The following is a 27,450-nucleotide window of genomic DNA, read 5'->3' as shown; positions in this document are numbered from 1 at the left end:
TCATCTTTCTGTGGTTTGAAAGGTGTTCAAGGCTGTTGGCAGCAAGTGTAGTTCTGAAGAAGTTGGACGTCTGGGTGGCATTCGGTATCTGACATTTTTCCAAAATTTTGTATTTGCTAAATAAGATTTCTCTGTGAAGTCTCCTTTCCATCTGATGGCCCCATGCTTTTGCTTAATGTATTTGATTGATTCTGGCATGTTCGTATAGTCCTTTATTTTCTCTAGCTCAATCAGAATAACTTTAATTCCATCCTGGACAAGAGCACTGTACACAGCCAGTTGCTGTTCGAAGATATCCTCTAATAAACTGCAACTTGATGATTCTGGTACTAATACAATTATAAGCCTTCTGCTTTGCTTAATGGTTTCATCAACAACATTGATCACAGCTGTAAAAGACACAAAAAATGATCAACTTTTAGCTCAGACAAAAGAATCTCTCTCCCCCCATTAAAAATAGATATTTACTTTTTCTTATGTCAGCATAATTAAAGTGGCAAACCCCCTCTAATATAGACACAGTTATACTGGTATAAAGTGTCTATGCCAGCATAGCATATTCCAGTAGAGAAGCAAAATAAGCTATACACACACTTTTACACAAGTATAATTGTGTCAACACTAGAGAGGTTTTTGGTGGCAAGAAAACCATACACCTTACCAACATAGCTATGCTGGTAACATTTTTAGATGTGCACTCTAGACCTTACTTTAATGATACAGCTGATTTGTTTTTGTTCTTTTTAATCCATGCAAAATGACCTAACTTATAGTAACTGGAGGTTCTTCAAGATGTGTGGCCCCTATCTGTATTCTACTGTGGATACACATGTTTTGCATGCACCCAGAGCTGGAGAATTTTGAAAGCAGTGTCCGTTGGTCTGCACATGTGCCTTGGCTCACCTTGTGCCACCGACCGAGGAGATAAAGGGCGGGGTGGACTGACTGCCTCTCCAGTTCCTTCTCCACTGCAAATTACAGAAGATCCAAAGCAGAGGGGAAGGAGGGCAGGTAGAGGAACACAGATAGGGACCACACATCTTGAAGAATCTCTAGTTACTAAAAGGTAAGTAACTTTCTCTTCTTCAAGTGCTGGTCTCTATGGGTATTCACTGTTGGTGACTGACACGCAGTACTCAGATAGGAAGAGGGTGAGAGGTTGTAGATGGCAGAACCGAATGAAGGACTGAGATTCCAAAAGATGTATCGGCAGAGGAGTCCTGTACCAAGGCATAGTGTCTCACAAACATGTGGATGGAGCCCCTTGTAGCTGCTTTGCAGGTATTGAGTAGCAGCACCTCTTGAAGTGATGCCCTCTTGTGGAATGAGCTCTTACCCTAGGTGGGGGGATGGGGGACGGGACAATTAAACAGTCAGATCCATTTTGAGATTCTTTGAGAGGATATAGTCTGATCCCAGTATGTCCAGTACCAAGGGTGGGGGTTTTTACTCAAGAGCAACCTTCTCTATCACTCCCCGCTGTAAGAGGGATTCCACTTTGTCTGAGAATCTTATCATGAGAGTGGCCCCAAGAGGGAGTGAGGAAGGAGGTTTTGGAGGGGGGAGGGACATAAACTCTATCGTACAGCCAGAATGGATGATGTTCAGCACCCATTTATCCATTGTACACCAGCTGTTGAAAAAGAGTGCTAGACAACCCCAAAAAGTGTGTGGGAGTAGGGAGATGTTGGACTTAGCAGTCTGCAGGTGCCAGATCGCAATCTGGTGTCAACGGAGCCCTAGACTTGTAGGCTTTCTTGTCATGGCTCTGAGACATAGGACTTACTAGGTTGTCTTGGGCTGAGCTTATAGACTTGCTCAGTTTAGACAGGGCTGAATCCGACTTCTTCAAAGTGGATTTGGAAGAGGACTTAGCCTAATGCTCATGAGAATGCTCCCTACTCTCCCAACAAGACCCCATCAAGAGATCTGTGGGGATAGACTTCTTTGCTCCTGAGTCAGACTTCATGGCAGGAGGTGCACTCTTAGCAGAATCAGGCTGATGTATGCTGTGGGAGGGAGGGAATCCCCCAGCCTGATCTGATTGCTGCCTCATGGCCTTTTCTATTAGGTGCTTCCTATGGCAAAGTTCCTGCCCTTGCCACGATGTGGACTCCCCCAAGGCAGCACACGCAGCATTGGTGATCGTCACTGACTGAGAAGGATTGCAGGGAGGAAGCAAAAATTTTGAAGCCCAGAGTTCTGGGCATAGTCCAGTACCCAAATTGGGATGGCGGGGGGGTGTTGCTCCCCAGGTCGGGAGAGACTAACTAAATAACCATAAAACACTAAAACTATCAGATAAAAACTTTAACATTCTAGAACTACAAAAACTATTGACAGATATCTATTAATAAATAAAAGAGAAAGCCAAAGCTTTGGACTCTAGAGATTCTGAGCTGGACCATGGTGAGAAGGATATGGAGAGGCAGTCGATCCGCCTCGCCCTTTACCTCCTCAGTCAGAAGCACGAAGTGAGCCTGGGTGCATGTGTGTGGACCAACAGACACTGCTTTCAAAGTTCTCTGGCTCCGGGTGTATGGAGTGAATGCGTATCCACAGTGGACTACACATAGGGACCAGCACTCGAAGAAGAAAGTCTATTGCTAGTTTTCACTACCCCAGATGAAAATCATCAATTAAAAATGTTACTAAAAACAAATTCTCTCGATTTAAAGATTTCTTTCAGAGATATGAATTCTACAATTATAACTAGTAACAAAAAAATCCATTTGGCTTTGTATCCATATTTCAAAATCAATTACCTCAGAAGCATTTTTTTTACTCTGTTTTAATATAAATGTAAATGTACAGTACAAAATAAGAGCAAGTTAACAATGAAAAACGGTCTTATCTATACTAAGCAAATGTGATAGTGCAGAAGTATTAGAAAGAACACACATTCAGTACCAATTGGTTAGGTTTTATTGTACCCAATCAACTTCTTGATGTTCTATATCATACCAGATCTCTCTCTCTCTCTCTCTCTCTCTCTGAGATTACTAGCAGATTAGCCTTTCCTCCCTCCCAGAGCACTGCTCTTCCACTTTTCCTGGTCTTAAAGGTAACAAAAAGAGTTGCTCCTATTATGCCAAAAACACTCTATTCCGAACTCTGCCCATAGACACGTTGCAGAGAGATTTAGGAGTAGAGTGCCAGCTAGTTGGAGATGTGTGAAGCACATGTATGGGAGCACAAGAAGCGGCACTCACATCTACAGGGTATGGGAAAAAGGTGGAGTATGTCATAAGGAAAGGTGAAAAGGGCAGGTGGAAGCAAACTTCACTGAACATTCTCAGAAAGAGGCAAAGGTACCCAAAATTTCAAGGGTTTGTCTGTACTGGGGGGCAAGTGGGGCCAGCAATTAAGTTCCCCCTACAAACAAAACGGTGCAACTGAAGGATCCATGGAGGAGATGAAAAAATGAAAGGGAAACATGAGATGGGGGAGGAGGAAATAAAGAGGGAAAGGAAAATCAAATGTGAAATGAAAGAAAATGAGGAATCAGGGGAAGATTGCAGAGGAGGAACAACAGGACAAAAAACATTGACTAGAGAGAGAATAGAGAGAAAACCAGAGATGGGATAACAAAAATATGAAACCAATACAAGAATCAGATAGAAGAGGAGAGTATAACCTGCCAGGACCAATGCTTTTTGGTCCTGGCAGGATATACTTAGGACACAGTGCTAGAACCAGCCCTTCTTGAAGCATTGAGAATTCAGGGACTATGGGGAATGCTGCTAATACTTGATCGGAAGCGGGAATTAACAGAGGTTGGGTGTGAAGTCTTACATCAATTTTTCTTGGGAGAGGAACCCTGAACCTTCCCATTTCTAGATGTAGTATCCAAAACCTTTAGGCAAGCTACTCTCTTCCCTTGACCTCTCTCTACTGAAGTTCAGCTTGGAGACGCATTGGGTTTTGTTGCCAAGTGGCCTCCTCTCCTCCCACTAGTAGTTCCATTCCAACATAGCTCCAATTTAAAATATTTCAGAGCATCTATATTCCCGAAATTTCTAATATAAAAATTGGTGCCTTACTTTCCTGCCTCTATGTCATGATGTGACCCATGGGACCATACTGATGTGAAACTTTCCTGCCCTGCTCTAGTATTCAAAGAGAATGATGAGAAAACTCACCCAGTTCTACTTTAAAGGCAATGAGAGAATACAATCATTTTTCATTTTACCTTGTCCTGGTAAATCATCTCTTCCAAGTATAAACAGATTATATCCACACTGTCTCTCTAAAACCTCAGGAAGCAGCTTTAGCACAAAGTTATCTGGTGTGTAGATGCAATCTACTTTGTTGATTTTTGGATACAACACATATGCATCATAGATCTTCCCATCTGAAACTGAACAAGATAGAAGCAGTGAGATTTGTAAGACAAAAATTATTTTAAAGGAATAAGAATATGTTCCCACCTCTTCTATTTCCCACCCTGATTTCTGTTTTAACATTGAGCCAGAAACTACCTTATCACATTATCACCTTGTCAGCTGCAGAAGTAGCTCTTGGTGACATCAGCCTTTCATTACAAGAACTGCTCTGCAGCTGTAAATATTTTGTAGTATGCATGTCTCACAGTTAGAAATAGTTTCCCTGCAAAGCAGAGAGCAGATAAACCTGAAAAAGGTTTGTTTCTAGCAGATTTACATACCTGCTTCACTACCTACACAAGCCAACGTCTGGTAGCTTACATATACAAGGCATTTCACACCCTCTGTTCAAAGTGCATTTAAGCCCAGATTTTCAAATGGCAGACTTCTTTTTTTGTCGGAGCACATTTTGCACTTTCAAAGACTGCACACACATTTTTTTTTCACCTTCAATGAATATTAGGTTCACATCTTACAGTTAAAATTATAATGTTTTCCAACAAGCACACTTTCTCCCATCCTGTTCCAATGCCTCATAGGAGTGCCATATCAATATCTACAAAAGTACCGCATTGTCCTCTTTCGAACCCCTCCATCTCTGTTATGATACTTACACTGGACAATGATTAGAACAGTGGTGTTCGGTGATCGCTGCTTATCACGCTAACCAGTATCATTCCATTGGTACCTTTGCATTCCCCTTGACTGTCTATCATATCCACCTGTTGTCTATGGAGTCTTAAATTGTAAACTATTCAGTGCAGAGATGGTCATAATTTTGCTATATGTTTGTATAGAGCCTAGCACAAGGGGTCTCTGGGCTTCTAGGTATTCCCACAATACAAATAAAAATGACACCATCAAGATGGCTGTACTGAAGTACTTCGGCATCTAAAAAAGGGGATTTGCACTCATAACTGACTTTGCGTAAAATACGTTGGAGAAGTTTGTGTCTGCAAAAAAAAGGACACTGAGTAGAAGCCCTTTTAAAAATCTGGTACTCAATCTTTTCATCATCCATATTGCAAACACAATGCAACACACAGATGGAAATTCCAAACAAGCTTGCTCATTCAGGGACATTTCCTGCATCTGCTCCCGCTTAAAAAGGCTACACAAAATAAATGTAGCTTCTTATTCTCTTAAGAATTCTTAATGAATCCTGGGATTGTATGCCATGTACATTAGCTACATGGCTATACACACCTACCTTCTTTACTCAGAAAAGGACGACAGGATTTTCGATACCAAAGCACAATGTCAATCTTGAAATACTTGTAGATTAATATGGCAACAACTATTACAAACACTGGTGCAAGGAGTCCTCCAATCAAGTATCCTTGAAAATTTCGAACTACATCAGCAAGGGAAAAATATGTAATATATTGAAATGGCAGCACTGGTGAAGTTAGGAACATTCAAACAAAACTGTGTAGAATTCTGAAATTAGAGCCCTTTTAAGCTGTCTAAAGACAGTTATAACTGTATGAATAATCCATAATAAAAATCTGACATCTCCCTCCTCTTTTTCTGTTCATGAATTTTCTGCAAACTGATCGTGACTTTCTTGAATGTATTCATTATTCCAAATAATTGCTGACAAATAATTCTAGGTCTACAGCTTGTTTGTAAGCAGTTCATTGAAGGTATTCAATACTTGAAATTTATGCCATCTTGACTGGACAGATGGGAACATGGAACGCTTTGGTTCTCTGGCTGGAGAAGCACCATTCTCAGAACCAGATGTCTGGCGTAAATTCAGAATTTGCTTTTCCATATGTATCCATCTGCCTTACCACTGATGTTTTGGTGAATAATCCTATCAGTAAATCTATAGTAACTCCTTTGACATTAATGAAGCTACTTCCAGATTTACAATGATTTTATAGCCCCTTTCCTGCCGATTATCCCAAATTTTCATACACCCTTAGTCTGTCCCTTTTCAAAGTGTTCCCCTCATCTCCTTTTTAAATTAACTCCTGACTACGAGAGCAGTTCAGAACATTATTAAGACTGAATGCCTGACCTGGCTGTCTTAATGCAATGTAGGCTGCAACTTCACCAGCATGACACACAAACTGACGTCCATAATCCTCCTGCTTCACTTCTGTGATGTTGAGCGTCACTGTAGAGAATAAGTACCCATCTGGGAAAGAATCTTCTCTATCCAAAAAGGTAGTGAATAATTAAAATAATAAAAGCCACATTAGGCAGATTTCTTCATTTGAAAACAAAACAGGACAATGGTTATATTTTATCTTCAGCAATGTCTGAAATGTGCCTTAATCATTTCAAAACAGACGGATATCTGGAGTCTACGATTATATATTATCTGAATTACAGATGTACCTCGGAACTCCAGTCAAGAGCATGACCTCATGTGTAGACACATTGAGAGCTCCTGGTGCTGTCTCCCAATCAAAATAGACTAGATTTACATACATCTAAGAATCTTATTCATGCTATCATTGCCCAGTGAAAGAGAAAGACATGAGGCAATTCTATATAGAGACAGTGCTGCCAACTCTCATATTTCAAACAATCGATTTGTAAGCATATAGAGGATAATACAGGGATAAGTAATAGCCAGCTTGGATTTGTCAAGAACAAATCACACCAAAAAAACCTAATTTCCTTCTTTGACAGGATTACTGGCAAAGTGGATAAGGGGAAAGCAGTAGACATAATTGAGTATGAGCCAACAATGTGATGCAGTTGCGAAAAAAGGCTAATATTCCAGGGTGCACCAACACGAGTGTTGTATGTAAGTGACAGGAGCTAATTGTTCCACGCTACTGGGCACTGGGGAGGCCTCAGCTGGAGTACTGTGTCCAGTTTTGGGAGCCACACTTTGAGAAAGATGTGGACAATTTGAAGAAAGTCCAGAGGAGAGCAACAAAAAACAATAAAAAGGTTTAGAAAATGACCTATGAAGAAAGGTTTAACAAAAAAAAAAACAACACCTGGGTATATTTAGCCTTGAGAAAATAAGACTGAGGTGGGACCTGGTAGCAGTCTTCAAACACAGTCAGGGCTGTTACAAAGGGGACACTGATCAATTGTACCACTTGACCACTGAAGCTACGATAAGCAGTAATCGGCTTAACCTGCAGCAAAGGAGACTGAGGTTAGATAGTAGGAAAACCTTCTATCTGTACATTTAGGTAAGTACTGGGATAGGTTACCAAGGGAGGTTGTGGAATCCCCATCATTGGTAATAACATGTTAGACAAACACCTCTCTAGGATGGTCTAGGTCAGTGGTGGGCAAGCTGCCGGCCACATGCGGCCCGTCAGGGTAATCCGCTGGCAGGCTGCCAGATAGTTTGTTTACATTTGCATGGCCACCCACAGCTCCCATTGGCCAGGAACAGCAAACCGTGGCCACTGGGAGCTTCAGGCAGATGTGCAAATGTAAACAAACTGTCTGGCGGCCCACCAGCGGATTATCCTGATGGGCCGCAGGTTGCCCACCACTGGTCTAGGTCCTCCATCAGCATGGGGGGCTGCACTAGATGACCTCTCAAGGTCCCTTCCCTTCCCTATATTTCTAAGATTTTATTACAAAGTCTCATGATATTTGGCATTTTTCTGAAAGCCCCAGCTCACATAATTGAATACATTTCTTGAGAATCTCAGTCTTCACTTAAAAAGAAAAAAATTATAGCCCTCATAGCTGAAGAGAAAAGCTTAAAAATGTGACCCAAGTGCACCCCAAAAACCAAAAGGCATATAGAAAGAACCCCAAATCTACTTTTATAAATCTCATGTTTTTTTGAGACAATTTTGCTATTTTGGAGGACCTAACTCATGATTTTTGAACTCTCAGGGTTGGCAAAACTGCTAGTATTCTATTTTCTAAAAAGCACATGAGGTTTCTATATGCAGCTGTTGGACAGATTTGCTTCAGTCATACACTTAACTTTCAGGAATATTTTTCTTGGGGTAGAGGGTAAAACCAATGCAGACTGGTGATGCTTGGGGGTTATATCCCCTGAGTGGTGCCATGCCCAGTGAACAGATTTTTTGTAAAGCAAAATGTTCCAAAGTACCCATGTTATTTTTTGCTCCTAGGTCTATTGAAGTTTAGTAGGATACTAGTTGTCCAAATTAGTCTCTAAGAAACACAGAATTAGGATCCTGCCTGGGAAGCAGAGAGAAACACTAAGGATATTTTCATACACTGCAGTCAGTGATCAACTGATATACATTTTTATATGCAAGTATACTTACTGATTTCCCTCTTGGACTCTCCCCATAAACAAAAAATTGACTAAAGTATTATTGACTCTCCAGGATATTCCAATTGAATTATCTTTAAAACTTGATACGTTGCAGTCCACAACAACATTGGACCCTGAAAAATAGCATTAGAAAATGGCCATGAGATACCGTTTACTCTGCATAGTCATGAGATCCACTCATGTAAAGGAGCATGCGAAACATTAGCAACCAACACCAGTAAATATGTAAAGAGCAATCTGACAGAACAAAGGAGGCAGTTTGCAGAATTATGAAGCTTTAGCAGATCCCTAGTCAGACCATCAGCTGTTTGTTTTACAAGAGCTAACCTAGCAAATTATAAAGGGCCCAGTAAATTAATCCCTTCAGAGAAAAAATATGTTAATTCTATTCTGAACAAAATGACCATAATTGCCTCTTAAATTTGACATATCTATGGATGAAATAATGTTCTCTCAGGTTTATGGCTTCAGTGCAAAGCTTGAAAAGGTCATAGCAGAAAATTCATAAAAGAATGAATACAAAACTCTTCCATCCACAACAATTAGGAGAGGTTTAAATATATCACAAACCTTGTCATTTTCTACATTTGGTCCAGATACAGCAGATCACTAGGATCTTTATCCTGCAAACATTTTCTTGAAGTGTGCTGGACAGACTCTTATTGTAAAAGACATAACACCATATTTGTTGAAAGTAGAATTCCAGAACCACTTTTTATTATTGTTGGTATAGCACCAAAAGCGAACTAAATGCTTTTTCACACAAGTATGAAGACAAGGGCTACTCCTGGGGGAAGTCTGCATCTAAAAATTCTGTACACAATATTTTAAAATTCTGCAAAATTGTGCATATTTTATTTGTCAAAATAACACAATATAAACACACCAGTTTCAATTATTTTGGCAATTTATTTCAAAATACCTGTCAGCAAGTATGTCTGTAACAATACAGACAAATAAAAGATTCAGGAAATGGTTTTTTTTGACAAATAGATTCCTTACTAGGCATACTAATACAGAACTTTGAGTAATTAATTTAAACTACAATATAGAACTGTATTTCTGCACCCCATGGAAGCAGTGCAAAGACCTGGGGGAGCAGGAAGGAGCCTCGGAGTGAACTTGGAGGGTTGTTGGGTGTGGGTGGGAGAAGTATGGAGTTTCTTTTGCAGGCAGGATTCTTAGGGAGTTGGGGAGCCTCTCCCATGCAGACCCCAAGCCTCTCCCATTCAGACAGGCACATCTGCCCCCATCCCCATATAGCCCCAGACCCTCCTACCCCCCATCATATGGCCCTGGAGCCCCCTCCCATTCAGCCCCTGGCTCGATGCTGTCACCCCACTAGCTCCTGAGCCCATGTCCCAGCCTGTGCTCCCCATTAGCTCTTCTGGACCCCAGCCCATGACACCCCCCAGAAACTCCATGTGCCCCACTCTAGCTCCACCCGCAGGCTACTGTAATGAACGCAGCTGACTGCTAGATGTTAATGCCAGTCATCCAGCTGTTCTGGTTCCACAATGGCCTCTTGTGGGCAAAAGGCAGAACTGCAGAACTTCTTGGGCAGAATGTATTTTCTGTGGGGAATAAACTCTGCAGTGGACATGAATTCTGCACATGCACAGTGGAGCACAATTGCCTCAGGAGTAAAGGGTCTTGCCCCAAAGAATTCATAAGCCAAACAGCATACAGGATATGAAGTGACAAAAGCAGTGAATTTTTTCTTGTTAATTATACAATTTTTGCATGATTTTATTTATGGTAAATATTTCAGTTTTTCCCATTTCTAGGCTTAAAGGTGACCCACAAAGGAAAACACAGATTTGTGCCTTTGTTGTTTCTTTTCAACAGACAAAGGTGACATAAAGTGAGGATTTAAGGGTTCCCTCCCCCCCTTTTTTTTTAACATTAGAAATTCACATCTTGCCTGCTTTATTTTCCCTGAGAGACTCTACGAATAATCGGAAAACTGGTAGAATTATGATATTCCAAATACCAAGCAAGGGAAATCTGATTAAGGCCCAATCCAGTAAACATGTGTGTGAAGTTACTCATGTGAATAAGTGTTTCTAGGATCAGGGCCCGAAAGGAGTGGCATTTATCCAGGCTGTTTAAAACTCTTATGTTTGCTTTTGTTAACATCTATTTAGGTAAAACATCCTATAGAGCTTTGAAGATCTAATGGGGGAAAAAATCTGTTAAAGCTTTGACATTCCCCAGTTCTTCACTTAAGGGCTGAGAAAGATCACAATGCACATCTCAGTCTGCAAGCAAATCCCATTCCGAATCCCATTCTGTTCCTTCCTATTCTCCCCCTCCCCCCCATCCCGCCTCCTCCCACACACACAAGGACAGGAAAGACTGGACAGTCTAAAAAGATACACAAATGCAGGTTTGGTTAAGAACATAAGAATGGCCATAATGGATCAGACCTATGGTCCATCTAACCCAGTATCCTGTCTTCCAAAAGCGGCCAGCACCAGATGCTTCAGAGGGAGAGAACAGAACTGGGCAATTATCAAGTCCAGTCCCAGCTTCTAGCAAGTTTTTATTTTAAAATTTGAAAACACATGCCAGGTTTTGTTTAGATATCTCAAAGCAGCAAAATCACTTATCCTTTCTTCCCAGCCCCCTTTTCAAGTCCCTTTTAAAGGCAAGCCTTGGAAGGTGAAAAATGAGACACAATCAGGGTGGGAGCCCCTGGCATTTGGGGAAGAGACATAGATCCCCCACCCCAATTCATTAGAAAGTACTTAAGAACATAGGATTTGCCACACTGGATCAGATCTGAGGTCCATCTAGTATAGTACTCTACCTCTGACAGAAATCAGTGCCAGATGCTTCAGAGGAAGGTACAAGAACCCTGTGGTAGGAAGATGTGAAATAAGCTGCCCTCCACATTAGGTCTCATCCTGATCTCTAATAGTTAGACATGGGCTAAAGCCCTGAAGCATGGGGTTTAATATCCCGTATCATTAATTGTAAAGTGTGGCTATTCTTTTTATCTCTATCAACATCCAAAACAGTTTTTGAACCTTGCTAAGTTTTGGGCTCAAAGACTTCCTGTCACAGAAAGTTCTACAATCTAATTACATGTTGTGCAAAAAGCACTTAGTTCCGCATCTGCCACCTTTTTACTTTAATCGAAAGACTTCTCATTGTGTTAGGAGACAAGAAGGGCAGAAGCTCCTACCTTCGATATAATTTATTATTGTATATACTTTTATCTATCTATCTATTGCTGCCCATCAACATGGCATCTGAACATCTTCCACATGAAGTCAATAGCAGTAGCACAGTCCCAAGCAGACCATGCAGTCTCTGGCACTTTTCCCTTTTGGGGCCTGGTCTACACTGGGGAGGGGGGGGGGGGAGAAATCGATCTAAGATACGCAACTTCAGCTACGAGAATAGCGTAGCTGAGGTCGACGTATCTTAGATCGACTTAGAATTACTTACTTCGCGTCCTCGCCAGGGCCGGCTCTGGCTTTTTTGCCGCCCCAGGCAAAAAAGCCTCCGGCCGCCCCCCCCCCCCCCCTGCGGCCGGAGCCCCGGGGGGAGGGCGCCGGGGGGGAGGGCGGCCGGAGCCCTGGGAGGAGGGCAGCGAGCCCCGGCTGGGGCTCGGCTCTCCCACCAGCGGCCAGAGCGCAGGGGGCAGGGCGGCGAGAGGGCGGCGAGCCCCGGCTGGGGCTCGGCTCTCCCCCCGGCAGCCAGAGCGCAGGGGGCAGGGCGGCGAGAGGGCGGCGAGCCCCGGCTGGGGCTCGGCTCTCCCGCCGGCGGCCAGAGCGCAGGGCGGCGAGAGGGCGGCGAGCCCCGGCTGGGGCTCGGCTCTCCCCCCGGCAGCCAGAGCGCAGGGGGCAGGGCGGCGAGAGGGCGGCGAGCCCCGGCTGGGGCTCGGCTCTCCCCCCGGCGGCCAGAGCGCAGGGCGGCGAGAGGGCGGGAGGGAGCAGGGCGGCGAGAGGGCGGCGAGCCCCGGCTGGGGCTCGGCTCTCCCCCCGGCGGCCAGAACGCAGGGGGCAGGGCGGCGAGCCCCGGCTGGGGCTCGGCTCTCCCCCCGGCGGCCAGAGCGCAGGGCGGCGAGAGGGCGGCGAGCCCCGACTGGGGCTCGGCTCTCCCCCCGGCGGCCAGAGCGCAGGGGGCAGGGCGGCGAGAGGGCGGCGAGCCCCGGCTGGGGCTCGGCTCTCCCCCCGGCGGCCAGAGCGCAGGGCGGCGAGAGAGCGGCGAGCCCCGGCTGGGGCTCGGCTCTCCCCCCGGCGGCCAGAGCGCAGGGGGCAGGGCGGCGAGAGGGCGGCGAGCCCCGGCTGGGGCTCGTCTCTCCCCCCGGCGGCCAGAGCGCAGGGGGCAGGGCGGCGAGAGGGCGGCGAGCCCCGGCTGGGGCTCGGCTCTCCCCCCGGCGGCCAGAACGCAGGGGGCAGGGCAGCGAGAGGGCGGCGAGCCCCGGCTGGGGCTCGGCTCTCCCCCCGGCGGCCAGAGCGCAGGGCGGCGAGCCCCGGCTGGGGCTCGGCTCTCCCCCCGGCGGCCAGAGCGCCTCGCCGCCCCCCTCCAGGTGCCGCCCCAAGCACAAGCTTGGTGGGCTGGTGCCTGGAGCCGGCCCTGGTCCTCGCGGTGCAGGATCGATGGTCGCGGCTTCCCTGTCGACTTTGCTTCTGCCTCTCGCCGAGCTGGAGTTCAGCAGTCAACGGGAGAGCGATCGGGGATCGATTAATCGCGTCTACACTACACGCGATAAATCGATCCCCGATAGATCGATCGCTACCCGCCAATCTGGTGGGTAGCGTAGACGTACCCTGGGAATCAAAACTCTGCTTGGAGCAGGGTGGGGTTTGTTTGTGGGGAGGACGTCTATCATGTCCCTTCTTGTACATCTCCTTTCTAAGGTAAACAATCCAAATCTATTCAATCTTGCTTCATTAAGATTTTTTCCACATCCCTAATTGTTCTCATTGCCCTTTTCTGAACCTCCACTTTATCCTCCTCACTGCAAGTTACTCAATATTTATGTAGGATGGTCAAAAGATATCAAGTAGACCACTTTGCATCTGCTACGTCAGCCATGTAAGGAGCCCAGCCAGAGCCTCAGCCTTTTTAGCAATCCCAACAAGACTGACAGATAGATGAAGATCCCCCCACCCCCTTTAAAAAAAATAAAAATAATATAAATGGAGGTTCAATGGAGGTTTGGGAAAATACAGGAAAGGTTTCCCAGACTCAAAAGTCTGAGGACCATAATAAAGGGGTTATGGATTGACAATGAGACAAAATACTCTCAATTTTTATAATGTGCTATGAGCCCATTTCTTACCAAGTTCCACTTCAATTGTATTGTTTCTTGGATAAAGAATTTCAGTTTTCTTCTTCAGTGGGGTCTCTAAAAATTAAAAAAAAAAATGTATAAATACAAAATTTTATCAGAAATAATCACAAGTAATGGCAAGGACATTTAGTACAGCACTAGTTTAGAAATACCACTAACAGGCAGGAGTGGTTTATAGATGAACTGCAAAACAAGAACACAAAACTTTTGCCTGAAGCCCTTACTGTTCCTTTGCAATGAAAAGAACCTCAACCCTTTTCAAAAAGTATTTTTCTATATGTTTGTTTTGCATTTGCTTGTTCTTTTCTTTCTGAAGAACTTCCATAAAAACCAACAAACCGACCGAGAAAAGTAGGGGAAGAGGTAAAACACATTAACAGTTACAGTATTCCAAAATATCAACAACCATTCACTCTCCCTGCTCCATCCCTATTTGTAGTGACTAGGATAACAGTTCCCTACTTAATCCAGACCAAAAAAAAAAAGAACTACATCAAGTTAAGTACCAGAAATACTTGCAAATACCTTAACAATATTAGTTTTGTAGAAAAATCAGAACCGTTTCCTTGTCAAATAGTTGTGCTTAATTTGTGATGGGTGACAGGGTCAACCCAAACTTATGCTAATAAAATCTTTATACTGTGGGGAAATAGAGCAGGGGGGCCTTCTTTTTAATAGCCAGAGCTGTGAATCTGAAGGCCCTGAAATAAACCCTCCAACAGAGATCTCTTATGCTGACTGCCCTTAAACAGAAAGCTGTACAGGGCCCAGGCCAGGGCCTGAACTAGACTAGACTGCACAATTCCCTGCCAAACTCGGTCAAGGGTCATGTCCAGAGGAGGGGGGAGGGGCAAGGAGGGAAAGAATAAAAAGCCCCAGCAGCAGCACTAATGAAATATGTTCATGGCTGATGAAATATAATAACCGCTTGTGTGAAGCAATAGGTAACTTTAGCTAAATGCAAACTGACTCATGCAGCTTCTCCTTTGGGTGATCTGTGACCCACTCCGTGATTCCAGCTATCTGCAAAAATAGCCAATCATAGATCCTCTTTAGGCGTCCCATGGAAACCCCCCCCCCCAATCTTTAACCAAAAGACCCCGGAAAATAACATGTGTCTTGAGAAATGTACCCAAACTGGTGCCAAGTACCACCCCTGGGGAAAACCACCAAGCGCCCCTCTACCCAAATAAACACCCACTTCTCGGAAATTAATGAGGAAGGTACCAGGGGGGTGGGGGGGGAGTGACCCCAACCCTAATTTCTTAACTCATGACGTATTGTTTGTACTTTGCTTGCGGTTTAATGAAATAAAAACCCGCCTGCGAGCGGTCCTCGGGGTGTCAGTCTTCGGACTGCACCCCAGTGCACTGGTATGTATGTCAATAAACTGGCGTCAGGCTTGAGTCTGTAAACTAAAATCAATGCGTGGGTGTCTTTGACCACGACAATACCCTGTCACTCCATCCCATTTCTTATTCCTACAGGCCCCAGCATGCCAGACACTGTACAGACACATAGTAAGAGACAGTCCTTTCCCCTAAAGACTTTATGATCTAAGCAGACGAGACAGGCATAGGGCGGGAGGGAAAAGAGAGGAACAGAAGTGAAGCAACTTGCCCCAAGCCATGCAGCGCCATGATTAGAACCCAGGTCTCTGAAGACCCAATCCAGTGCTAGAGCTCCTGGACCACAGTGGCTCCACAAAGGATTAGTTAATTATAATTCACTTTAGCATTACAATTATGGCTCCAGGTGTGAACAACAGTACAGTAGATACTGCTTAGTAACAACCTGGAGAACAACCACTTTTGGTTAGCAGAAACATTTTGTTAATTGGTTTGTATACTGGCAACAGGCACACCCACTACTGAAAACAGTTTTTGTGGAAAGCCCCAGCCGCAGGAAGGTTTGCAGTCAGGGTAGGAAGGACTGGGATGTGTCTTCCCCAGCTGCAGGCCCCCAAACCTACTTGTGGCTGGTGCTCGGCCTGTCCCAGCACCTCCTTCCGGGGCAGTGGACGAGAAGTAGCCAATTAATGGGATGAGTTTACTTTGACTGTGGTTTTTTATTTAAATTAATCTATAAAATAAGTAAAGGCAGTAGCTTCAAAAAAGTAGGGGTAAATAAACAAAGGCAGTGATTATTAAAAATAACTTCACAAAAACACTGGAGAAAGCAGCAGTTTAAAATACTATTAGAAAAACTTGCAAGTGAAGTGAATACTTTAAGAATGTGGAAAGGTATGGCTACAAAAATAGGTTTTAAGAACAAGAATAAATATGTATTTATTTTTAAGAAGGTGAGAAATAAAAACACAAATCAGCAAAGTAGGAAAAGGGGATCATACAGAAAAATGAATCTAACTCATCTGGCCAGATCTTCAGCTGCTGTCATTTGTGCTGCTCTGAGGGCCAAGGCAGCCCAAAATCTGCTCTTCAAGAGAAGCTAGAAATTGCCCTGGCATAAAACTGGCAAAGCTAACTCTGCACCATGCACTCCAACCTTACTGTGTGTGGGCAGCACCTGGGCAAGGGAAGGGTGGGGCCAGAGTATATGGTAGAGTGGTCACCTGGGACAGGGGCTATTTTATCACCAGAATCAAGGGGGTGGGAAGGTGGCTTTAGAGTCTTTTCCTCTCCTCAGCTGGGGATTATTTAGCCAACCAAATTGAGCACTAGTTAGACCACCGGACCTTATCGCTGAGAATTTTCCTTCCTCTGATTGTTTCTTAAACACAACTGTCACATCCTGTCTTAAAATCAGGACCTGTCTATGTTGAGAGTATTTGTACTGGTGCAGCTGCACTGATGCAAGCCCCCAGTGTAGATGCACTGTACCAGTGTAAAACAGAGCTTGCGCTGGGGGGTTTGCATTAGTGCTGTGGCACCAATACAAATGCTCCCAGTTTCAAATCATGGTAAGCCACACTAGTGCAAGCCTCATTTTACACCAGGGAAGTGCATTTCCCCTGGAGTTTGCTTCAATATTTAGTACTAGTGCTGTTACACCAGTACATCCATCCCCAGTTTAGAACAGGCCCTTATATTGTAAACTAATCCAGACAAGGCCAGTGTTTTCCTGTGTGTTTGTATAGCTCCTAGCACAATGGGACCCCAAATCCTGACTGGAATCTCTATTTATTTTACTGTAATACTAACAAACCAAAATAATATTAATAGTGTTTTTCAGTCTTCTGGCTCTCCCTTAAGTTTAAAGTTATAAAAGAATTACTAACAAACGATATCTTAGTTGTCCGATTTGGCATTCCTTTGAATCCACACTAACCAATGAATTGACTGAAACTTCTGGATTTGCAAAAAAAGTAACATTGAACTCTACAAATGCACCGAAGAATAAAAACGAGACTTACCTATAACAGTTACATAAATGTTTCGTGAAATGTTATATTTTTTTTCCATATAATTATATGTCATCTTGCATGAGTAATTTCCTGAATCATTTACATTTGCACTATTTATTATGAGATCATCATCCCGATTTAGAAATCTTTCATTGTCAATCAGATTACATTCCTAAACACAACAAAAAGTGCTCTGTTAAATCACAGAGAATAAGAATACAGTACTAAAAAAAATATCAAATTCAAATATTCCCTCCCATGGAATGTGGCAAGGTAATTTCACCAGTTGGGTTCAATATGAATCTTATGTTAAAACTAGGGTTGTCGATTAATCGCAATTAACTCACGCAATTAACTCAAAAAAATTAATCGAGATTAAAAAATTTAATCACGATTAATTGCAGTTTTACTTGCACTGTTTAATAAATTTCAATTGGTATTGTATTGTTTAATATTTTTGGATGTTTTTCTACATTTTCAAATATATTGATTTCAATTACAACACAGAATACAAAGGGTACAGTTGTCACTTTATAATATTTTTATTACAAATATTTGCACCGTAAAAAATGATAAAATAAATAGTATTTTTCAATTCACCTTATACAAGTACTGTAGTGCGATCTCTATCTTGAAAGTGCAACTTACAAATGTAGATTTTTTTTGTTACACAACTGCACTCAAAAACAAAACAAATGGGGGGTAAAGCTTCAAAGCCCACAAGTCCACTCAGTCCTACTTTTGTTCAGCCAATCGCTAAGACAAACAAGTTTGTTTACACTTACGGGAGATAATGCTGCCCTCTTCTTATTTACAATGTTACCAGAAAGTGAGAACAGACATTTATTTGCATGGCACTTTTGTAGCCAGCATTACAAGGTATTTACATGCCAGATATGCTAAACATTCGTATGCCCCTTCATGTTTCGGCCACCATTCCAAAGGACATGCTTCTACGCTGATGACGCTCATTAAATAAATAATGCATTAATTCAATTTGTGACTGAACTCCTTGGGGGGAGAACTGTACGTCTCCTGCTCTGTTTTACCCGCATTCTGCATATATTTCATGTTATAGCAGTCTCGGATGATGACCCAGCACATGTTGTTCATTTTAAGAACGCTTTCACTGCAGATTTGACAAAACGCAAAAAAGGTACCAATGTGATATTTCTAAAGATAGCTACAGCACTCGAACCAAAGATTTAAGAATCTGAAGTGCCTTCCAAAATCTGAGAGAGACAAGGTGTGGAGCATGCTTTCAGAAGTCTTAAAAGAGCAACACTCCGATGAGGAAACTACAGAACCCGAACGATCAAAAAAGAAAAATCAATCTTCTGCTGGTGGCATCTGTCTACACTACGAGGGTATTTCGATTTCACTTAAATCGAATATGTGGAATCGATACTGCAAAGTCGAACTTGTGTGTCCACACTAAGGACAGTAATTTGACTTTGTGAGTCCACACTAACGGGGAAAGCGTCGACATTGGAAGCGGTGCACTGTGGGCAGCTATCGCACAGTTCCCGCAGTCCCCGCTGCCCATTGGAATTCTGGGTCGAGCCGCCAATGCCTTCTGGGTAAAAAAAAAGGGTCGAGGGTGCTTTTGGGTAATTGTCGTCATCCGTCTGTCACTACCGCCCTCCCTCCCTGAAAGCGCCGGCGGGAAATCAGTTCGCGCACTTTTCGGGTCAGTGACAGCGCGGACGCCACAGCACTGCGAGGATGGATCCCGCTGCGACCATCGCTGCAGTTGTGGCCCTTGTCAACGCCTCGCAGGTTATCATCCACCTTTCCCAGAGGCAGATGCAGATAAACCAGGCGAGGAGGCTACGGCACCGCGGTGAGGGCCTGAACTCTGAGAGGGGCACAGACCTCTCACAAAGCACGGGACCCAGCTCCGAGGACATCACGGTGACAATGGGTCATGTGGATGTTGTGGAACGGCGATTCTGGGCACGGGAAACAAGCATGGACTGGTGGGACCGTACAGTGCTGCAGGTCTGGGACGAATCCCAGTGGCTGCGAAACTTTCGCATGCGGAAGGGGACTTTCATGGAACTTTGTGAGTTGCTGTCCCCTGCCCTGAAGCGCAATGACACCCGGATGCGAGCAGCCCTGACTGTCCAGAAGCGAGTGGCCATAGCCCTCTGGAAGCTTGCAATGCCGGACAGCTACCGGTCTGTCGCGAACCAGTTTGGCGTGGGCAAATCTACCGTGGGGGTTGTTGTGATGCAAGTAGCCAACGCAATCGTCAAGGTACTGCTCTCAAAGGTAGTGACCCTGGGAAACGCGCAGGTCATCATAGATGGCTTCGCCGAGATGGGATTCCCAAACTGCGGTGGGGCTATAGATGGAACTCACATCCCTATCCTGGGACCGGACCACCAGGCCAGCCAGTACATCAACCGAAAGGGCTACTTTTCAATGGTGCTGCAAGCACTGGTGGACCACAGGGGACGTTTTACCAACATCAACGTTGGATGGCCGGGCAAGGTTCATGACGCTCGCGTCTTCAGGAACTCTGGTCTGTTTAGACGGCTGCAGGAAGGTATTTACTTCCCGGACCACAAAATAACTCTTGGGGATGTGGAGATGCCTACAGTGATCCTTGGGGACCCAGCCTACCCGCTAATGCCCTGGCTCATGAAGCCCTACACTGGCGCCCTGGACACTGAAAAAGAACTGTTCAACTACCGGCTGAGCAAGTGCAGAATGGTGGTGGAGTGTGCTTTTGGACGTCTCAAGGGGAGATGGAGAAGCTTACTCACTCGCTGTGATCTCAGCGAAACCAATATCCCCATTGTTATAGCTGCTTGCTGTGTGCTCCACAATCTGTGTGAGAGCAAGGGGGAGACCTTTATGGCGGGGTGGGAGGTTGAGGCAAATAGCCTGGCATCTGATTACGCCCAGCCAGACAGCCGGGCGATTAGAAGAGCCCAGCGGGACTCGCTGTGCATCCGGGAGGCTTTGAAAGCCAGGTTCCACAGTGAGCAGGGTAACCAGTGACTTTTAAGTTTCTGTACAGAGAAGCTGAACCTGCCCCCGTTTCTTTACCCAGTTAAGGATGACTATCCTCTCCAGTTACAGACCCCCTCCACCCCCTTCCAAAAAAATAAAATCAGTTTTATTTTGTTATTGAACACCGTTGTCTTTAGTACTGTTTTCGCGGGAATCTTTGAAACCGGGGACACAGACTGTGGTGGGGAGTGGGTGTAGTGTACTGATGCAAATGATCCTTCTAAACTCCAGGAATGACAGGATTCGCAGGGGCGGACTGGTTGTTTCAACGGAGCCTGCCAGCCCTCCTGAGCGGGACTGCTTGTATGTGGGGGCTATGTGACTTTATGGCAGGGGGAGGAGGGTTACAGATCCCCTGCTGCGTGGCTCTGTGATCCAGGACAAGGACCGCTGCATAAGATCTGTAACTGCCCTCCCCCGCCACAAAGTCACAGAGCAACCAACCCCTCCCCGCCCCCCACAGAACATGAAAACCACCTCCCAGACTGACCAGGGTAACTAGTCACTGCACTGTGTATGTGCCCTGCTGCTGGACCTGCCCCCGCCTCTGTACGCTGCTAAAGGTGACTGTCCTGTCCAATTACCAAGCCCCTTCCCCCCCTTCAGACAGACTCTCCTCCAAAAGAGCCTGACTGAAACAGTAATGAACAGAAACGTATTTTTTATTAACAACCAGACAGGAAACTGGGGGGTGAAACTTGGACGGGGGCTTGGGTGAGGCGGGCAGGAAAGGACTTTTCAAATTTTGGGGAATGACAGCCTTCTGGTGCTTGAGCAGTCTGCAGGGGTGGAGTGAGAGTTTTCACGGACTCTGCCGCCCCTCCTTCTTTGGACTTTGGGCGAGGTGGGTATGGGACTTGGTGGCGGGGGAGTGCGGTTACTGATAGACTGCAGCGGGGCTCTGTCCTCCTGCCTCCGTTCCTGCAGAACATCAACAAGGCGCCGGAGCGTGTCCGTTTGCTCCCTCAGAAGTCCAAGCAGCATTTGAGTCGCCTGCTGGTCTTCCTGCCGCCACCTCTCCTCACGGTACCACTGGCCTCCTTTCACATTGAAAGCACTGCCAGTATGTGCTGCCAGCAATCGGCCAAGCAGGAACTCTGGCCCTGTCCCACCCCCTCGCGGATGTGCCAGGGAAAGATCCCTGTATGCTGCCCCTCTCCCGCCCCCACCGCGTGGCTGTAAACCAGCGGTCACAGTTCTGTAAAGGAACTTGTTGCAAGCAGTCCCAATACTAACAGTCCCCTACCTAATTCAAAGCAGGTCATCATGAGCGACATAACAATAATGAGGATCTCGGACAGCGATAAGGAAAGGATGCTTCGGGAAAGCCTGCAAAGACCAGGGCCCTATGCCGCCATGCTGTGCAAGGCAATGATACCGGAGTACTTGCTTGTCTCCTGGCGCGGGAACGTCTCCTACTTCGGAGGACCCAATAAGGCCGCTCTCCCCAGAAACCTGATGAACAGGCTTTCCCATTACCTGCAGGAGAGCTTCGTTGAGATGTCAGTGGAGGATTATTGCTCTATCCCCGGACATATAGACCGGATTTTCATATAGCTGCAGTGGCAGGGACTAAAGAGTGGAGCAGCTTGGGCAGCAGAATCATGCACAACCGGACACTGTTTGATTTTTTTTAAATAGTTGTTACTGATTACTTAAGTGCCCAGGGTAAAGAAATCATGAAGCACACATTGTTCTTATTCTTAATATTCCAGTTTTGTAAAAAATAAATGTTTAGATGTTTAAAGCACTTACCGCTTGATCCTTCCCCTGAATCTGTGTCCGGGTTACATGCTGGGGAGGGTTGGTAGGGGATCTCTGTAAGGGTGATGAAGAGCTCCTGGCTGTCGGGGAAATCAGCTTGGTAAGCGCTGTCGACTGCCTCGTCCTCCTCATCTCCTTCCTCATCTTCCACGTCTGCTAACATGTCCGAGGAAGCGGCCGTGGACAATATCCCATCCTCAGAGTCCACAGTCAGTGGTGGGGTAGTGGTGGCGGCCGCACCAAGGATGGAATGCAGTGCCTCGTAGAAACGGGATGTGTGGGGCTGGGATCCGGAGCGTCCGTTTGCCTCTTTGGTCTTCTGGTAGCCTTGTCTCAGCTCCTTGATTTTCACGCGGCACTGCGTTGCATCCCGGCTGTATCCTCTCTCTGCCATGGCTTTCGAGATCTTCTCATAGATCTTTGCGTTCCGTCTTTTGGAGCGCAGCTCGGAAAGCACGGACTCATCGCCCCACACAGCGATGAGATCCAAGACTTCCCGATCAGTCCATGCTGGGGCCCTCTTTCTATTCTGGGATTGCACGGCCATCTCTGCTGGAGAGCTCTGCATCGTTGCCAGTGCTGCTGAGCTCGCCACGCTGTCCAAACAGGAAATGAGATTCAAACTGCCCAGACAGGAAAAGGAATTCAAATTTTCCCGGGGCTTTTCCTGTGTGGCTGGTCAGAGCATCCGAGCTCGGACTGCTGTCCAGAGCGTCAACAGAGTGGTGCACTGTGGGATAGCTCCCGGAGCTATTACCGTCGATTTCCATCCACACCAAGCCTAATTCGATATGGCCATGTCGAATTTAGCGCTACTCCCCTCGTTGGGGAGGAGTACAGAAGTCGAATTTAAGAGCCCTCTATGTCGAACTAAATAGCCTCGTGGTGTGGACGGGTGCAGGGTTAATTCGATTTAACGGCGCTAAATTCGACATAAACGCCTAGTGTAGACCAGGCCTCAGAGGATGAAAACGAACATGCGTCGGGCCGCACTGCTTTGGATTGTTATCAAGCAGAACCCGTCATCAGCATGGACACATATCCCCTGGAATGGTGGTTGAAGCATGAAGGGACATATGGCTACCAAGACAGAACTCAGTGCTGCAATGGGCTCAGCATCCTCAACTCACATTGAAGTCTGGCTACATCAGGCCACCCTCTTCAAGAACACAGCCACCCTACCGTGAAACTACCTATGCATGTTGGATATTTTTGTTAAGGTCCCCTTTTTTGTTCGATATGAGGGAAGGGGAAGATGAAATCACCTTCAAAACAATAGGCCCCTTGAGTGTCATGTGGGCAGCTAAAATAGACACGCTTATCTACACTTTATTATAGTAATTTCACCACAACATACAAGTCTCCTCACATGTACATCCCGTGTCACAGAAAAAAAATCATATGATCTATTCTGTCTCCCCACCTCCATTATCAATTCTAAACATCAGTTAAAACACAAAACAGTGGCTGAAAATGAAATAGGGGACAGACCCTACCTTATACCAGTGAATGGGTAAAGTATTTTTCTCATCTCTGAAATAGTCTAGATGAGGACACACAATCTTTGCATTTGATGATGCTGATATCTCTTGAGCATAGAGAAAATCCCCATTAAAACACAAACCAGCAGTATTTTTGAAAACGATTACACTGAAATATATTTTCTTGCAGCTTGTTAAATTCCTGTAATGAAAACAAAGCAGCTGAATTACACTTCTAATTTTTCATATTTATATCCTTTTCATACTGCTGCCCTTTCTCTTTGGCCAGTTCTAATGAAGCTTTAACATCAGGCTGGAAAGTTGGGAACATAGTTCCCCCCCAGAAGCAAATCCATTGCTATCTAGCAGACTGACTGTCAGGGGGTCCTGTAACAAGACTTTCCTACCCCGCTCCCCTCCCCTCCCCTCCCTTCCCCCAGCTCTACTTTCCCTAGCATCAATTCCTTCATTCATTCCATAATCCATGAAACCCATACGATTACCAAAAAAAAAAAAAAAAAAAAAGAGAAGACGACGTGGTCAGGTATGACATTGCACAAAATGTTACTTGTATCTATGAACAAATTAAGAGAGAGATCTTGAGGGGCAACTAAGCTGCACAGAATGCAGATCAGCATGTACACACATGGCGTAAAGCTCTCCGTTGCACTCCTCCAAATCTGGTGTGCCGCACCAATCCCCCTTCCAAGTTACAGCAGCCTTCAAGCTGATCTAATTTAAGGCTGCAAAGAAGGGGATAAAAGCATTGGTGTGGTGTAAGGGTCATCTAGCTATGCTTCCTCTTCAGCTATTCTGGCAGCAAGGAAAGGTAATAACCTAAGAGCCCCTACACTGGCTTTATATCACCAAAAAATTGTCCTTACATTGGCGTGATCTTCCCTGAGCTGCTTATGCCAGCTTTATGACCAGAAGATTTTTGGGTCAGAGTCCACTAGTGATGCAAGACCAGCTGCTGCACTATACCAGAGAACCTGGCTCTCAGTGTCCTTTTCTTTGGGTCTGCCTAATTACTTCAGACTGTCAATGAACTGACTGTTTTAAAAGTCTGAGAGAATTTGTTTTAATTAGCAAAAATTCCTCCAATCCCTGAAAACTCACAGCAAACAAACACTGTTCGAACTGGGGTATGAACCTCCTACGTGCAAATATGTGTGCATGAATGAGCGTCATCATACCCTGGCTACTGGCCTTCAAACAGTATCCAGGCAACTGGCTTATGCTGAAGAAACAAATATGATTACTGAATTTCAGGGGCCCAGGAGAATGCTGTAGCTGGGAAAAAAATACATCAATTTGGATCAGCTCTTAGTTCTTCAAGGGCCAGAACAGGGAAGGATTTCTGGGACCATGGCTACATCTGGATTACAACTGAAAATTAAGGCTGGACATGGTTTTCTGGAGGCCTGAAGCAGGTTAGGATGGGCATGAGTTTTTAAAGCTGGGCAGCAGGACCGGGGTGCACCTCTTGGGGGGGAAAAAAATCACTGGGGCAGATCCTCCACTGTTGCAATTTGTCATGGCTCCATTGAAGTAATTGGAACTATAGCAATTAATACCAGCTGAGGATTTGCCACCATTGTATGGTATCATCATATCTGAATAGACACAAACCTCATGATACCATGGCTAGGGCTGGTTGAAAGTGTTTCATCTGAAAGTTTTTCAAGGAAAAGTGCTTTTCATTACAGCTTTTTGCAGCGTTTGTAATTTGCTGATTTTCAACTACATGAAATAAAAGATTTTATTACCAAGAAACAAAACTTTACTCCATTAAATTCCAATCGAAATGAAAATGTTTTATTTCCAATAATTTTCTTTTAAAAAAAATCAAAATTCTAAAAAAAAATTCAAATTAAAAAAAAAAAAAAATCTCCTTTAGTTTGAAAGTTTCCATAGAAAATAATTAGTATTTTCTGACCAGCCCTAATCATGAAGTCGTATCAGCGATGAATGTACTTGGGATTCTTTTCCAATAAAGTGTAACAGCCTCATCAAAATCAGCTCTGCTGTAAATCAAGATGAATAGCCCTGTTTTTAATATGAACCATAAGCGTTTGTGAAGGGAAAACTAAAAGCTAACCCCAGACTTAATATCAGAAAAATAATTCAGATATTTGTTTAATTATTCTTTTTCAAGCTCACATCTACAGCAATGTAGCTTTGGCAAAAAACCAAACCAAAGGAAAAACACATTCTTACCACATGACACATTCATAGGATCCTGAGTCTTCTAAAATTGCAGGCATAAACCAAAGCAAGTTCTCGTGCTGATGTATTCTGGAAAGTTTCACTTGAGTTACAGGCATTTTTCTCCCACTTTTATACCAAGTCAAGCTGTAATTCATGTGCTGAAGAGCCAGTGTTTTATCTAACAAACAATCAATAGTAAGAGGTTCTCCTACCAGTACAGATACCAAACTTTGACTATGCAGCACATCATGTACCATGCATTCCTCTAAAAAACATGATAGAGACAAAATAAAAAAAAAAGACATGAGTATAGAACTATGGAGACAAATTTGTCTATTTCTTTAATAGGTTTTCAATATTCATCCTTAAATACTCTTGTGGGACAGGCAACTCCAGCATCTATAAACTAAATGATATCTTATAACTATACACAAAAATTCTGTTAGTGAAATTCTAATCACAAAGAAGTCACAGAGTTCCCCAGCAATGTGAAATCTGACTATTTTATGTGAAGGAATTAGAGAATATAATTAAAAATTGTCAGCTTCAATGTCAGAGCCAAATTCCAGTTTAAGTACCGGTAATTATATTTTGCCTGTCTAGAATGCCCCACACTGAGTTTAGATTGCATATTTTGTTTCACCTCCCTTTTTGCACTGAGTTGGAATTTCAAAAGGATTAAATAGCAACTTACCTCTGCTCTCATTGAAGTTAACGGGAGCTTACCATTGGCTTTGATGAGAGTAGAGTTAGGCTAGTAGAGAGTACTTTTGGAAAATCTCACCCTACATTGTTTTGTAGCAGTACTGTCCAGTCTTCAATTGTTCCATTAGACCAAGCAATAAATGACTAGTTTAGCCAGCATAAACTCTCACTCTGAAATATGCTGAATGCAAGAGGAGCATGCCAGCTTCCAGGAAACAGTAATTATTCTCTACCTGACTTTTTCCATCCCAATGTGCAGAAACCTGATCACAAAATATTGCTGCAAAGGTCCTTCTACATTCGCCAAGTCTGCACACTGGGGGAGGGTGGGAAACAAGGAGAATGTTATGGGGCTGTCACTTCCAACTTCTGCTACTCTGTCCCCTGCTTGTATGAGCTTTCTGCTGCTTTGCTGTCAACTGCAGCATGGAATCAACGGATACATGGGGCCTTGAGATTGTAAAATAATTTGTCAGCCTAACTCTTCCCAGATCTGGAACAATAAGGTGTATACATTGTAGGATTATACACAGACACTGAAAGATTTACAGATATAGGTCTTGAGAATTCTCCACACTGAAAATGTCAAACGTGTCAGATTTAGGATATTCAATACTTTTTCCAGTGCCCATTTAAAAATGCCTACGTGTGGAAAGCATACATAATGCACTGAAACTTCACACCAGGGCAACTTAAGATCACAAAAATAAAAGCCACACCGTTTTATAATGAAAATACAGCACACCCTAAATCTAGAATTCAGACTAGCATCACTACTGGTTACTACATCTCTGTTCTTAAATAGCTGTTTTCAGGTATTTGAGAAGTAAGTTACTTTAATACATGTATGTGTAAAAGAGTGCATTTCAGAGGAGGTAATTAGGAAACCATCTGATCAACTTACCTGCCTTCACTGAAGAGATAAACACTAGGATTATACTACAGGTAAACACAGCTGCAGCCAT

The 27,450-nt window shown here is 44.4% G+C and overlaps 1 protein-coding gene across 1 annotated transcript; it reads right to left on the bottom strand.

Annotated features, from left to right (window-relative positions):
- LOC135895132 (interleukin-1 receptor-like 2) lies at positions 1-27,450 on the bottom strand. The gene is made up of 10 exons (XM_065423202.1): positions 27,390-27,450; positions 25,790-26,045; positions 23,585-23,771; positions 17,313-17,475; positions 13,928-13,993; positions 8,618-8,741; positions 6,412-6,548; positions 5,596-5,739; positions 4,193-4,360; positions 1-389 (listed from the first exon to the last, which is right to left on the bottom strand). Exons 1-10 carry the CDS (start codon positions 27,448-27,450, stop codon positions 1-3), a joined length of 1,695 nt encoding a protein of 564 aa, XP_065279274.1.

Source organism: Emys orbicularis, chromosome 1, assembly GCF_028017835.1.
Source record: "Emys orbicularis isolate rEmyOrb1 chromosome 1, rEmyOrb1.hap1, whole genome shotgun sequence".
Taxonomy (NCBI): Eukaryota; Metazoa; Chordata; order Testudines; family Emydidae; genus Emys; species Emys orbicularis.
The sequence above is the reverse complement of the archived record's forward strand: the minus strand, read 5'-3'. Positions and strand labels throughout refer to the sequence as shown.